The following is a 15,793-nucleotide window of genomic DNA, read 5'->3' as shown; positions in this document are numbered from 1 at the left end:
CCGGGTGGTGGTCTCTGAGCTCTCATTGGTTGTATTGTACTCGGTGCGTAATGTACTCCTAACGCTGGAGGGAGAAGGCCCTAGAGTCACACTCCAACGATCCCGCTGTCTTTTAAATTCATTGACAATTAAATTAAACGTCTTAAGAATGCATATTTTTACACCAATTATTGTCCATTGTAACTGTTGCCTGTCTTTACACTTTTGACAGTTATAATTGGAGTATGGAGGAATTGTTACAAGCTACTCAGGAATAAGTTTAACGAGTGTGTGAGGCAGGATTTTAAGGAGCAAGTTTTTCCACATCTATCATTATGGTTAAGTCTTCCACTAGATTGCTTGAACGAGAGTGCATCATCATTTTTATAAAATGCCACCTGTATTTCCTATCAGAGGAGAATTGTCGTTTAATCGCCTTAGATAAGCCATTAAATTATCCCTAACTCAGATGAAAAAGTCGCCGGGAAATGGTACTTCTCTTTGTTCAAATTTAGTGTGTATTAATTCTGGGTAAAAATTATTTCGAGTAAATAAAAAGAAGTACATAACGGTGTGTAAAGGCTGGCATGATAAATACTGGTTTGTCGATCTACAGAGAATGGAATGCTTGCAAAAGAAATTCAATGCAGGTTCGTGTCTCTCGGAAAATGGGAAAAAACTCGGTGGATCGGTGGTATCATACCAATTAAATCCACAAGGACGAAAATAAAATCGAGATAATCAGGATTCTTGGAGTCTCAAGGTTGTGAAAAAATATTCACCCCTTGTTGGAGAAATTATGATACAGTTTCGAAGAACTTATATTGACTTCACTAGCCATTTGTTGGATCCTACCGGGAGTAAAAAAAATGTCTAAAATTCCTGTATTTTCGAATTAGCTCGGCAGAAGTCAGAGATGATTATAAATGTCAAAAATAAAATGCTCCCAATGAATAATCCAAACAGTTGATGTCCTATGCCGTTGATAGCTTCTCTTACTTTCCTAATTGATTGGATAGATTGAAAAAAAAGCTCAGAAGCAGTGAGGATCACACATACCTTTACCTTACCTTATTTACTGATAAATATATTGGCGATCGATAAAGAAAAAAGAGTGGTATTATATGGGGCCGGTTGGATCTTTGTCCCCTCCGTAAATGATTGAGGCTAGGCCATGAACCTGCCTCTCGACAACCCTGAAGATCCAGATGTGCAGCAAAAATGGAAATGCCAATGGCTTGCCCTTCTACAACGATGAACGTGTTTCATTATGTGCATGTGTATGTGTGCATGGGTTATTCACCGAGGTACCTCACGGTTATGACCATAGACGAGGGTTGCTCGGCATCTTTCGTCGACTGACCGAGACATTCGCTTGGCGACCGCGACCATGAGAGCATTAAACTCTCTTCGTGTTCTCATCCCAATTGTATTACTGGCAGTTTACCTTAATTTTGTGGCGTCACGAAGTATCGGCGACGATGGGGGAGTAATTGATAAGAAAGTATTGGAGGTGAAAGAGAAGGTTGAAGGAAGCGGAGAGGGAATCAGGAGATTTGACGCTGTCATCGAAGAATCAGAGAAGGAAGAGGAGCAGCAGCAACAGCAGCAGCAGGAGCAGGGCCACAGCTCATCAAGTGATGATAGTAAGGTCAGTGCTAAGGAACATGTGGGAATTGATAAGGAATCGAAAGTGACGGTTGATGATACTGCTGGGGAATATCACAGTCGTTCGGTCAAACGAAAACTAGATGTAGGTGATATTGATGACAGCATCTCCAAGCATGATGAGGAGATGATTGTCAATCTAAGTGACACTCCGAAGAAAGAGATGGAAACACCTAATGGAGTGGTTCAAGTCCATCAGGTACAAGAATTGATACCTGTGCAGATCGATCATGTCAGCTCGTATGAACCGAATTTTGCCGGCGAAAACGCTGTTCGAAAATCATTAGAGGTTGTGGGAGATGAGGAGAAAAATGATGATGAGGAGGGAGAGGGGGAGGCCCGGAGTGAGCGGAGCAGTGACATGAAGAAGAAGAAGATGAAGGAGGTGAAGGAAGAGGGGAATGAGTCAATTGTCCATAAATGGATACAGCAGGCAATGGAGCTTCAGGGTCAATTGAAGAATCGTACATTTTATCAACATCTGCAGGAACAAGTGGTTGAGGTACTCCCGGACATTCCGACATTCACGGACATTCAGTTATTGGAGGCGTTAAAGACCATCTCCTCGAAAAAATCATCAGGGTCTGTTGAGTCGTATATCAAAAGTGCAAATACTTCGGGGCTGGATGACAAACAACTGGAGATAATCAGATGCGCTGAGGGTCTAGTTGCCGAGAAACAACGTCAAAGCTTCACTGAAAATATGATGGAATGCGTCAAGGGGCTCAATATTCTCAATTGTATGAGGATTTTCATCTGGCCGATCATCGCTGAAAATGTACCTGAACGCATTATGCAGAGCTTTCCAACGTTACCTATCGAAGTATCCCTCAATGATTTTCTGCCAAATGAACAGACAAAGCAATCCAAGATTATCCATGGAGCTCATCAGCAACGGCTACTCATGCCCGAAACTATAGTCACAAATATTCTCAAGGATGCTTTAGCTGCAGGACCACACGATGAGAATATTCCCACTCAGATTGATCCCGAGAATTTCGGAAAATTACTGACTCCTGGACAGCTGGACATCCTGAAGATGGCAGAAAAGTTTTTACCGGAACCTGTGCGACAAGAGTACTCCGGTAAGATGCACTCGTGTGTCCGAAGGTTCGAGTATTTCAGCTGCGTCAAGTACTTCACATGGCCCATGGTAAAGCAATATTATTCGGCGCTACCGGAATTCCCGGACTATCAGACCTGGTATCCATCGACAATTAGTCTTTACCCAGGGTATCCAATCGTACCTTTTCCGGATTTATCTGATAACAATGGACAGCTACCGGAGGTCATCGAAGCCGATGGCTTTGTCCACAGAACACCGAGGCCTGAGACGATTATTTTTCAACTTCTGAGAAACACTGTCGATGAGCAATCTCGGCATCAAGGAACAGCGGCAATATACGCACTTCCTGACAGTAATTCCATGACTCCTGAACAACTCGCTTCGATTCAAATGGCCCAGCAATTGGTACCCCTTTCCCATCGCGCCGAATTCGTCGACAAGACAACAAAGTGCATTCAAGAATATAATTATCTCTTCTGTACTAAGTATTCAACCTGGCCAGCGCTTAGAAAGTTTCAGCCTCATTTACCGGCTTTTACAGATCTAGAGAGTGCTTTTGGAAATTTTTTTAACAAACTTCCGAATTTTGGTAGCCTTTTCAGTGGAGACTCGAATAATAAGAAAAATTTGACAGCACTCTTTGGTGGATGGCCGTGGGCTGGCAGTAGTGGTCAGGGATCCGGTTCAGGAGATGGCTCTTCAGGAGGAGGCTCTTTTGGTGGCACAGGCTATCCATCCTTTCCAGGAATAGGGGGATCTGGTGGAGGAGGTCAAACTCCCCTATTTCCAGGGACAGGAGGATCAGGTGGAGGAGGTTACCTACCAGTATATCCAGGTAATGGAGCAGGATCAGGTGGAGGAGGTTATATACCAGGTTTTCCAGGTACTGTTGGATCATCAGGTGGAGGAGGCTATATCCCGGGCTTTCCAACTTCTGTAGGAGGACCTAATGGAGGAGGACAATTTCCAGGAGTTGGCGGATTAGGTGGCACCATACCAAATCCATCTGGGGGTACTATTACATGGGCTGGTATACCAGGCATTAAGCCCCCCGGAACTATCACCTGGGGTGGGACTGGAGGTAGCAGTGGAGTTAGTGGGGTAGGTTCACCTACTCCTGGCGGTGGCAACTTAGCTGGTTCGGGACAGAGTGGAGGCGGTTCAAGTTCTTCGATCGGAAATATTCCATGGACTGGGGCACAAGGATCGGGCCCATCTACCAGCGGTTTTCCAAGTGGATCTATAAATGGTGGAGCTGGGAGCCAATCTGGAGGGAGTGGTACTTCAATTCCTTCTGGCGGAAATACGCCATGGCCAGGACAAGGAGGACAAGGACAAGGACAAGGACAAGGACAAGGGCAAGGACAAGGACAAGGACAAGGAGGACAAGGATTAGGATCATCTGGCAGTGGCAATCCAAGTGGAGGTGGGTATGGGCAGCCTGGAGGAGGTAGCTCTGTGATTTCTCCCACCGGAAATATTCACGGGAGTGGAGGACAAGGAACTGGATTGCCTGGTAGTGGTAGTCCAAGTGGATCTTCTAGTGGTGGGTATGGGCAGTCTGGTGGTAGCGTAGGCGGCTCATCAGGTGGTGGGTCTGGACCGAGTACAGGTAGCAATTCCGGTTCATCTGTCGGAAATACTCCATGGGTTGTAGGACAAGGTTCAGGTCCAAGTGGAGCTTCAAGTGGAGGATATGGGCCATCTGTAGGAGGTGGCCCTTTAATACCTTCTCTCGGAAATATTCCATGGGCTGGAGGTCAAGGAACAGGGTCGTCTGCCAGCGGTAGCTCAAGTGGATCCTCTAGTAGTGGATCTGGACAATCTGGAGGAGCAGGAGGAAGCAACTCAGGGCCGTCTACGGGGGGTAATCCCTGGGCAATGGGACAAGGATCAGGATCATCAGGTGGCAGCAGCTCTAGTGGATCTTCAAGCACGGGATCTGGTGGTGGACAATCTGGTGAGACTGGCAGTTTAATACCTTCTATTGGTAGTATCCCATGGGGATCAGGACAAGGATCAGGTATGTCAGGCAGCAGCAGTTCTAGTGGATCCTCCAGTAGTGGATCTGGGCAATCAGGCAGTGGCTCAATTCCTAGCGGGGGTATTATCAATTGGGGAGGAGTAAATGGTGGTTCGTATCGTCCTGATGGCAGTGGAGTTCCGGCGAATGTTCCGAATTTACCAGGACTTATTGAACAAGGAGGTGGAAATAGTGGATCACCTGGGGGATCGTCAGATTCTCCACAGAGTTCTGGGAGCTCTAGTGGGCCTTTGGTCAGTGGATTAGGAGAATCGGGTAGCAGTACAATTCCTGGTGGCGGTACGATCAGCTGGAGTGGAGGAAATACTGGATCGTCCCGTCCAGAAGGGGATACGGGTGGTGGGTTGCCTCAAATGTCAACGGAAGGCGGCCTTTCTTCAGGATCTGGTGGTGGCGGTAATGGCGGTTACAAACCAAAGCCTTATAAATTACTCGCAAATGAACAAGTTGACGATTCTGAAGAATTACTAACCAAAGACACTCCTGAGAGTCTTCCACAAAAAGTTCTAGAGGCAAAGATTATTGATATTTTGTACAACCTTCGATATACAATTCCCGAGAGTGCGCTCACGTCTATTCCCGTCGGTGGCCCAAGAGCAGTATTATCCCAACTCAATGACGGTCAAATAATCATTCTATCCCTCGCCAAAAGTATAATTCCCTCCTCCATGAGACCTGATTTTGCTTCGCAGACCGTAGGATGTCTCCAAGGCGGATCGAATTTTTTGGATTGCACGAAAAATGTCATCTGGCCTTTTCTAAAATACTATATACCAAATATACCGGCATTTCCCGATGATAAACCTCAAGCGTTAGACAAACATTCACCGGAATTAGACTTCATCCCAGGGAAACACTACTCCCTCGAGCCTGTGTCATATTCTCCATTCATAAGTCAACAACAATTGTCTCAGCTATTTAGACAACCCATTCAAATACTTGGTAGATCACCACTGCGATCAGAAATCTCCGCGAAAGCCGATGAGCAACCGATTATTTCGATCACCGATCCCAAATTCGTTCCAATCTACACAGATCACCCGGACAGTGTTGTTCTTAAAATTCTCTTAGCTATGGCCGATTCTGTGGAGCAATCCAATCCTCCGGATTACCGCAGCAGAATACCAGCATTTATCACCTTCTATTCCACCCTCAACTCATCATTAAATGACGAACAGGAGCAAATTTTGAGGACCACTGAATACTTGATACCTGAATCAAGTCGTCAGGAATTCTTCAACCAAATATTAGTATGTCTAATAGACAATACTTTTCAAAATTGCTCGCGAAACAACATTTGGCCGGCCCTGGCTAAGCACTATCCGAGCATCCCAAGTTTTCCAAATTTCCAAGAGAGCTCCTCCCACGACAACTCAGCTCCTTCCGAAGATTATCGACGCATATCAGAGACCGATGTGAAGACTGGCCATCATGGAGATACTGTTGTGACAATAACAGACACAAGATTTGTTCCCATTTTCAGTGACCACCCAGAGGAAATTATACTGAAAATGCTAAAGACCATTCAACCGCCTTCTCTCAATCACATAAATGGCCCACCTTCATCGATTGCTAAATCTCCATCCTACGTATCAGTCTTCACAAAGCCACAAAGAGACATTCTCGATGTAGCGGAAAATCTCCTACCCGAGTCACTCCGTGAAATTTTCATCATGCAGCTGAGCGAGTGTGTTAGAGACAACAGTTTCCTTGATTGCACACGAGATATTGCCTGGCCGACAGTTGGCCAATTCTACCCGCGACTCCCCAGCTTTCCTAACTTTGGAAATGGGCCCAGTCTATCAGAAGACAAGCCTCAACAACCAACATTCCTTCCGCCAGTTCTCGACACGGCAGCATCATTGGCTGAATTTCCTGGCATAAATCATCCCGAGCACAACCAGCTGCATCATTTACCGGAGACCCTGGAGAGCAAGCTGGAAGGTATGCTGGCTGCTGTCTCAGGACTGAGACTCAACTCGCAATCAGGGATTTCTTATCTCAACACGGAAGACCCCTTGACATCAGCATTAATAACCGGTAAACAAGTGAAGATTGTGAGAATGGCTGAGGGTCTGATTCCAGAAGAAGCTCGTCCAATGTTTATCGTCAAGATGATGAGTTGTATTCGAAAAAGTGGTTTTCCCATATGTTCACAGGCCGTTGCATGGCCTACCCTTCGCCAGTTCATTTCAAATGTTCCTGAGTTTCCAGATATAAGTAATTTTCTACCTGAACACTCGGAACCCCCCGGCCTGACAACTTTCCAGGAGCACCTGCCTGACACTTCCAACTTATCACAATTCGGCCAGAGCCTGGGACAATTCAGCCCCCAGTTTCAACATCCACCAAAGTCACCGCACGGTGTGCTTCTTCCCAGCTACACTGCGTCAGTAGGTGAACACCCATTAGCATACCAACACGCTTTATTACTTCATACTTGCTACATTATATTTTATTCACATTCCAGGGCCACCCCCAGTGGTTCCAGCCTTCCCGGGCCAGCCAACCGATATCTTCGTAGATATCTCACAAGATCGTGTAGTTTTTCCTGAGCCCAACCGTCAACCACTGGAAAGGAAACGAAGGGAAGTTATTAATCTACTTGAAAGCGAGCCAATAGAGAAAACCAACGAAGCACCACTAAACATCACTGAATCAGAGCTGCTGGAGTTACTCGTCAATGCTACAAAATTCAATGCGGCAGAACCATCAAGACCACTGAACCAATCCTTCGTGCAATCACTCAACTCAACCATTAAAGATTCCCTGACACCCCAGCAGCTAGCCATCCTCACAATGGTGGAAAAACTAAATCTCCAGAGTAGCAGAGGTGTCATGGGTCAGGTGATTCGGTGCATAACGGGCCTGAGCTTCATCAGGTGCATGGGAATATTTATGTGGCCCGTCATCACCTCTACAGTGCCATCATTACTAGGTATTCAGTTGCCATTTGGACGCTCGGCCCAGGGCACCAATCAGTTGTATGGAATTTCCACTGAAGACCTCGAGAAGGAGCTGTATGACCGAAAGAAGATAATGGAGGATACGCTATTCAACTGGTACAAGTCCCTGAGAGAAGAAAAATTTCAAAGCACTTTGGGTTTCATCAAGTTCGAGGGCTACGGCGATGGTAAAATTAAGATTAAATTCGCCAACACCAGAGAAGGACGAGCTAAAGTCAAAGATCATAAAAATTTACCCAGCATTCTGACTATAATCAGCGACATAATGGAAGATGTTCTCAATACTGACAAAGGGAACCACAAGGTGACTAAGGAGAAGCGCAAGGGAAGAGACTTGATATACCGGCCAGCCGACATTAGTGGAAGGTTAAAAAACGATGAGAATGTCGTCAACATGTTCCTCGAAAAGCTTAAGATAAACGCAACCGCCGAAGATCCCCACGTTGTAAACCGAAGGTTTACACCTGAGGATGCATATCGAGCTTTTGAAGTACTCTTTGGTCCGCAGCTGAAAGCTAGGCTCATTAAGAAGCTTCAACTGCTCGAGGAGAACAACGTGATACTGTCTGACCATAATCCCGGCCACAATAAACACCAGACTCCATCGCAGCGACCCAGAGTCATTCCCCTCGACGTTCAAGAAAAGAAGTCCAACCTGTTCAATGAAATTCGTGAGGAGCAGGACATCATTGACGCTGATGGCTTCAAAAATGAGGAGAATCAGAAATCAGGTCTCATAATTAATCTTCCAAAGCTGGATGATGAAATCATTAGTCAAAAAACCAGTGACACCCTGACTAATCTTTCACGTCAGATGAACAAAAACAACATGTTCCAAATGATTCCTGGTATCGGTTTTGCTGTAACATTTGTCCTACAAATGGCACTAGCCCACGCAAGGGCGGCTGCATCAATGGCCACGATGTTGAGTAACATGGCCATGGGAACGGCGATGTTTAGTCTCATTCGTCAAGCAATATTCGGCCAATCAAATCATCCCAAGATCAAATACGTCTACGACACCGATGTTCAGGGGCCAGGCATTAATTGGGCCCGTTCATAAATCAATTTAGCTTTTAATACTCTCAATTCATTTAGTTATTAATGATAACACAAGTGGGGATTGAATTTCGCATATTCGCGAGGGCCTTATTTTATACACGGGACTTTGGTGATGGGTTACATTACACTTTATATAATTCCAGGAACGTACATATCGTAGATTCATAGGTTCATCAGTCATGTTACAAGAGAGCTAGAAAAACAAGACAAGGCGGTTGTTCTCTTGTAAATTAACAAGGGAAGATGCAAAATCAGCCGACAAAATAAACGTACTATTTCTAGCGATTCTTATCGCATCTTGATCTGTACCACCGTTAAATCTCAGCATTTATATATTTTTATCGCATTTAATCATTACAATAAAACGAATCAGTTGTATCTCGCTGGTGTTTTCTTAATTTATGCCCAATGCGTCAAAATAAAATTTCATCTTTTTGCACATTACATATTTATGTTTTACCTCTGTTTCACGGTATGCAATGCACTGGAGAAATAAAATTATTCAAGAATTGCCGCAGATGTGAGAGAGTATTGAACTCAGGTTGCATGACCTCTCCGAAGAAGGGATTTCATGTTTCTTCATCAGCAGACAGTGACCGTACTTGTTGAGGCTAGAAAAGGGAATGTCCATACCAACAGCTGTTCGCCAAGTAATATCAGTCCCATCATACATACATGTTGGATCGCGCCGGGGATAATGGTCTCCTTGCTGATAAGTGCCTTGAAATCACTTTCACCGGAGTAAGACACTAAATGTAAAAAAAAAACCAGCTCTTTGTAATTTAACCCCAGACATCTTGTGACAAATTAATGCTCTCAACGTAATACCCACATTTCTCTCAAGTAATAATCAATACTAATATTCGAAATTTAATGACGGAGGAAAAAAAAGAAAGGCGGAGTGACGCGAGGTTTAGCCAATGGGCCTTCTCACTCGTACTCACCAAAACTGCCTTTCTCTTCAGCCTTCTGGCTTTCAACTTCTGGTGCGCTCAGTTACTGGATCAAGTTGACTCTGGAATCATCGAAGACGATGATTCAATCGTGATTTATTCGTTAATTAATCCGTAATTATGTGAAGAATTGTTGTTAAGTTTATTGCTATAGACACAGGGAAGTCATTCCTATGTGATAAACATCGAACATATTAATTAGGTAATAATTTTTTATATCACTTGTGCATTTGATGGAGTAAACGACAGATTACGCACGTCGTAAGGCCCAATTCTGAACGACACACATGTTGTGTTGATTTTTTCACTCGTGTGATTAACAAGCTCATCTTGCGGTGTATTTTCCAACATAATGTACTATATCAATTAGTATTTATGGAATTTTTTAAATGACTGGTCAAATCTCTGTCATTCAGCTGCAACATACCGCGGAGACTTCACGTCAACATCCGAGGCGAGCAGTGATTTCAATGCGTGGATAGCGACTGTGTTCACTCTCCGAGGGAAAAATAACCGACAAAGAACATTTCAAAAATTTAAATATCAATATTTGCTGCATCTACTGGTCTTTAGACCCCAAATTTTCAAAATTATCGGCGTATGAGGCTCGCAAGGTCGTGCGGATGACCCAAAACTCCGCGACGAATGCCCATAAAAGAAACAATAGGGTAAAAGCAGCGGGGAAAACTGCCTGAAAAACTCGCGGAAACAAAAGTGTCTCATGTGTAAATCTGTCGTGACGGTAATAGCGCTCTCATTCCCCGGCAATTATATCGGGCTCGTAATGATTGCAGGAAACTAGATCACAAAAATATCTATATATTTTCTTTTTTTTATAATTGCTAATGCCCGAAATATCATACCAATTTCACGCGCGAAATCAGATTAACTAACTTCCATTTTATTATCTTTTTTCCATGTCAAGCTCCATAGCTGACGTATAAACCACTGCACATATTTATTCACCGGAGCATAACGGATACACAGAGTCACGTTGGTATCTATGTATCCGTTCCTACAGTCACTCCGAACACAGCATTGCGCAAATTGTGACTGTTTTCATATGAAAAAAAAAACGTAAAAGACAATAAAAAAGGGCGAAAGGGGTGGTGGCCTCGAGAAATTTCTTAGTTTTTTTCGCTTTACTATTAATTCCCTCGGGTGAATCATAATGTGTAGGTAGAGGACAGTAACGTAAAAGGCAACGTCTACGAAATATGAAAAGTTAACAGAATTAAATTGAAATAACATATGACGTCAGGTTGTATTTTTTCACCAGGATGATGATGCCTTGTTTCCACGTTTTGCTGTTGGCCCTTGTTCTGCCAACGCTTGGCAGCTATGTACCACCCGGACCTCGGTATCTCTGCCCCAAGGACCCCGTTTACATTTATCCATGCACTTGTGAACAAGGAACTGATCGAGGATTGTACGTAAGATGTGAGAATACCAATTTGGCGAGTTTAAGTCTGGCATTCGTTAATTTGGGGAACGAACCAGCGCCGATCGAGGAGCTGACGATACACAAGTGTGATATAGGTAGGGAAAAATAGAGGAGGTGAGAAAGGGCTTTGATGGGACTCTTATAGGGCATCATCGAGGTACCTCGATCTCCGGTCGTAATATTTAGGGTTTCACGAGGGCCTATTCCGCCATCGTGTGCTTTACAAGATCTTAATGGACCTTTGCAACTATTAGCAGATGGTAATTCAGTCCATCAAGGTGTTGATAAGAATCATTCTGACATTTCAGCAAGATGGTATGGTCCGGCACTCTACCCCCTGAACATTCGCGTTTTGAGAATTATCGATACTCCTCTCAAGTCCATTGAGGAGCACAGCTTTCTAGGTGTCAACAGAACACTCCAAGGGCTTCATATTATTCGAAGTCGGCTGGAAAAATTTCCAAAAGAGGCTTTCCAAATTTTGGGGAATCTCTCAGAGTTGATTATCTCCGGGCACAAACTCACCGCTTTTCCCAGTAATGGTTTTGCCGGGAGCTTGGCAGCTGCCAAGCTCGAGAGGTTGGAAATGAGCTATGGAACTCTGGCATCATTGCCAACAGATGCATTGACGCCATTGAAGAAGTTAAAGTCGCTCGATCTTCATGGGAATAAGATTGACGAATTGAAACGAAATCAGTTTAAGGGCCTGAGAGACACTGAGTTCCTGGATCTGTCTGATAATCTAATCAGCAAACTTGACCCGTCTCATCTCGCCGATTTGACGAAAATGGGGTGGTGCAATATATCCCGCAATGCGATTGGGGAATTGAAGCGAGGAACTTTTGCCCGGAATTCTGTTTTAAAAGTTCTAAATTTAAGTCACAACAAAATTAGAAAACTCGATTCCAACACGTTCAGAGGAATGAGATTCCTGCGAAGGTTATTTCTGAGTGACAACCTCATTAACGATGTTGGCAGAGGAACATTTGGCTCTGTCACGAGGATTGGTACAATCGATCTAGCCAGAAATCAGATAAAGAAGATCGACTACCAAATGTTTAATCAGCTTCAGTACGCGGAGCTTCTGGATGTGTCGGAAAATGCAGTGATAGTTGTGGAGAAATTAGCTTTTAAGGATCTGTTCTTAGCAAAAGTGAATCTATCGCACAACGAGATAATGAAAATCGAGGCTGGTGCCTTTGAAAATTGTGCCAATATTACAGTTCTCGATCTGAGTTACAACAAACTTGACAACATCTCGAAATACGCTTTTGATAGTTCAACATATGCGACTGAATTGCAGCTGAGTTACAACTTATTAACGGCCCTCAATCAGGTAATTCAAATATAAACCAGTATATGACATTTGAAAACCGGTTTATCATACTCTTTCCGATTGAACTTTTCAGGTACCTTTACACAACATGACTGGTCTAAAAGTACTGAATGTCAGTCACAATAATATTCAGTCAGTTCCCAGACAAACATTTCCGAAACTCTACGAATTGCACACAATTGATCTGTCACACAACAATTTATCGGAAATTCATAACGGAATATTTCAGACCCTCTTTAGCCTGCGCTTTTTGAATCTGTCCCACAATTCGTTGGAGAAGATCAGACCATCGACATTCGGCCCTTTAACCACCCTATTACACCTTGACATGAGTGACAATAAATTGACGGACATAGCGAAAGGAAGTTTAGCTCGTCTGTCAAGCTGTCAGACACTCTCCGTAAGGAATAACAAGCTAACAAAAATATTTCAATTACCAATTCCCCTGGGTTACCTCGACTTGTCGGCGAATGATTTAGAAGAAATTCCGACAATTGACGTCTGGCCCTCCATGAATGCATTGTTGTACCTCGATCTCTCGAGAAATCGCTTGGGCGATAGCCTACAACATGGAAGCTTTCAGCCTCTATTAACTCTTCGAACACTAAATCTCCAAGGAAACAATATTACCGTACCCCCATGGGCAGCTCTGAGTACTTTAACAAGTCTTCAATACCTCTACATGCAGGATAATCATTTAACGAGTCTCGGTAAATCAGCATTTGGTCTTCTACCAATCGTCTTCGAGCTCAACTTGGCCAACAATAACATTAAAAATCTTAACCCACGGGCGTTTGAGGGTCTCCTTCAGTTACTGACGCTTAATTTGACTAACAATGACATTGGACATATTCCCAACGGTGCATTTCAGGGTCTCGTGTCTTTGAGAACCCTAGACCTGTCACACAACCATATAGAGAAGTTGGATAACAAGACACACGGATTATTGGAGGATTGTTTATCTCTCGAGAGAATCAATCTCAGTCACAACAAATTTTCATTCATCACCAGAAAAACATTTCCCAACGATCCTTACATACCTTACAGACTCAAGGAAGTTGACTTGTCATACAACTCGATGCCCGTGCTGACATACGATATTACCATTGGCACTAAAAAAGTTCTCTACATGAATCTCAGTCACAATAATATCAATGAAATTCGAAGGCGTAAGTAGCAAATGCAAGTAATTCATTGAATTTCAACAAATTTCCAATGTCCTTATAGAACTGGCAAATTTTCAGATGTAATTGGAAATATGACATCAGTCCACACACTCGATTTGTCTCACAACGATCTCAACGATATTTCCGGCAGAGATGTCTTCGTAGCACCCCACAATCTCACTAAATTGCACCTGAGTGAGAATCATTTCACCCATCTTCCTATGAAAGAAATCACCTCAATGCCAATGCTCAAACTCTTAGACATTCGGAACAACGAATTCTCGGCTTTTGATTTGAATTTCATGAAGCTTATCAGCAATGATACACAGCTGCAATACGAGGGTAACCCCTTGAAATGCGACTGCTACGCGAGACCATTGAAACGATGGATCACTACGTTAACAGAAGTCACGAGTGACTGGAGAAATGTTATTTGTGCAAGTCCCGATTACATTGCCGGAAAAGCTCTTCCAAATGTAAATGAAGAATTGATGACTTGTGAGGAGAGTGAGATAGCAGAAAATCCCGACTTGGAGATAACACCCGATGTTAAATTTCGACAAATTGAATAGTGAGTATCAAAAGTAGAAATGAGTGATCATGTCCTTTTAAAATAATGTCCTAGTAAAGACAAATTTTACAGTAGAGACCAAAAAATGCAAATATAAAATTTTTTTAGCGATGAAGACGACAAGTCCTGGAAAATAACCTGGTACGTCACATCACGCGGCGACATCGGTGATTTCTACCTAGTCGTACGCGAAGCAGGAGGAAGTAAACCGATAATTGAGGAAGACATTGTCTACAAAGAGAGATCCTACACGATACGAGATATACCGGAAATACAGGCGATGTACGAATTATGTATATTAGCAAGAGACTCGATCGGCAATGTCAAACACTTCAGAAATTCCCAGTGTCAGGTATTAAATAAACAGCCAGTTATATTGTCAACGACATCGACAACACGTTCAAGCATAGTCTGCACACTGGTTACAATTATTCTAGTTGCTGTGATGTAAATACAAAATATTATTATTGTTATGAATCATTCGAATTGTAAATAATTTATATTGTAATTTGTTGAATAAAGAAACGCTCAATGCATCATAGTTGTTTATTTATAATAAATTCCACAATTTTCCAGGGTGAAAGGTATTTTCATGGAGACGAATTCGCGATATTGCGTTTCTTCTTGTTACTTCATCTTCATTACAATAAATTTTGCTAAAGAAAATCACATAATGTAGGATGCACATCTCATATGGGCACTTCGTGGGCTGTCCTCAAGATCTTCATATTGTTATTACCTCGTTGCTGGGTTTAGGATGATAGAAAAAAGAAAGAAAAAAATTCTCAAGGAAGAAACTCACGCGTGTGGTAAACCAGACAAGATTCTTTCCATTATTAGTTGGCTGGCGTAATTACGTATAAGTCTTGGGGTGTATTACAATGTGAAATAAAGAAGAGTAGGTCTTAATGAGGCTGCCTGATTAGTATCATTTGGACTAACGTGCCAAGCACAATTGCACACTTTTCAAGCAACATCCATTGTTCGATACTGACGGTTCACTCATTCTAGGGGTATTTCATCAACCGAGAGGAGAAAAAAAAATATTGCTTTATATCGGCTGTAACGGTATATATTGCTGAAAGTACGATTCGACGTTTGCACCCATTCATACGTCAATGACAAATTGAAAGAGGGCCTTCAGTTGCGGTGACCGATGAGTTTCAACGATGCTGGGGAATCGTGAGTCACAAGCACCATTCTTTCAGGCCCATAAAAAGGCAGCTCTACCCACGGGTATGAGAGTATCGAAAATCCGGCGGTAAAGGCAACATTGTGGGACCAAAATTTTATGAGAAAGTTTAACGTAGAAATTACGCAAGTATCGAGTACGCGGGTTTAAACCATCAATCTTAAGATGCAATCAAACCCGTCCGTTTCTATAATTTTTATGGATAACGAGGTTAAACTATTTCTTCTTATTGTTTTATTAAATTACAGAAACTCTAAGAATCTTTTTTATTTCGGTCCCTATCATAAAGTGACACGATACGATGAAGAAAAAAATCTAAAGCGACAGAATGAGAAATTTACAAGAC

The 15,793-nt window shown here is 43.0% G+C and overlaps 2 protein-coding genes and 1 long non-coding RNA gene across 3 annotated transcripts; 2 read left to right on the top strand and 1 right to left on the bottom strand.

Moving 5' to 3' along the window:
• The first annotated feature begins 1,335 nt into the window (after positions 1-1,335).
• Positions 1,336-9,163, top strand: LOC135166368 (uncharacterized). The gene is made up of 2 exons (XM_064128503.1): positions 1,336-7,154; positions 7,228-9,163. Exons 1-2 carry the CDS (start codon positions 1,370-1,372, stop codon positions 8,784-8,786), a joined length of 7,344 nt encoding a protein of 2,447 aa, XP_063984573.1. The 5' UTR covers positions 1,336-1,369; the 3' UTR covers positions 8,787-9,163.
• On the bottom strand, positions 9,105-10,744 carry LOC135166403 (uncharacterized). The gene is made up of 4 exons (XR_010299671.1): positions 10,166-10,744; positions 9,730-9,800; positions 9,461-9,534; positions 9,105-9,396 (listed from the first exon to the last, which is right to left on the bottom strand). It is a non-coding gene; the product is annotated as an uncharacterized LOC135166403 (long non-coding RNA).
• Positions 9,774-14,791, top strand: Conv (convoluted). Its single transcript, XM_064128509.1, has 6 exons — positions 9,774-9,940; positions 11,018-11,277; positions 11,491-12,518; positions 12,592-13,687; positions 13,763-14,255; positions 14,364-14,791. The coding sequence occupies exons 2-6, from the start codon at positions 11,019-11,021 to the stop codon at positions 14,704-14,706; spliced, it is 3,219 nt and encodes a 1,072-aa protein (XP_063984579.1). The 5' UTR covers positions 9,774-9,940; position 11,018; the 3' UTR covers positions 14,707-14,791.
• Positions 14,792-15,793: the final 1,002 nt, after the last annotated feature.

Source organism: Diachasmimorpha longicaudata, chromosome 10, assembly GCF_034640455.1.
Source record: "Diachasmimorpha longicaudata isolate KC_UGA_2023 chromosome 10, iyDiaLong2, whole genome shotgun sequence".
In the NCBI taxonomy this organism is placed as follows: domain Eukaryota; kingdom Metazoa; phylum Arthropoda; class Insecta; order Hymenoptera; family Braconidae; genus Diachasmimorpha; species Diachasmimorpha longicaudata.
The sequence above is the reverse complement of the archived record's forward strand: the minus strand, read 5'-3'. Positions and strand labels throughout refer to the sequence as shown.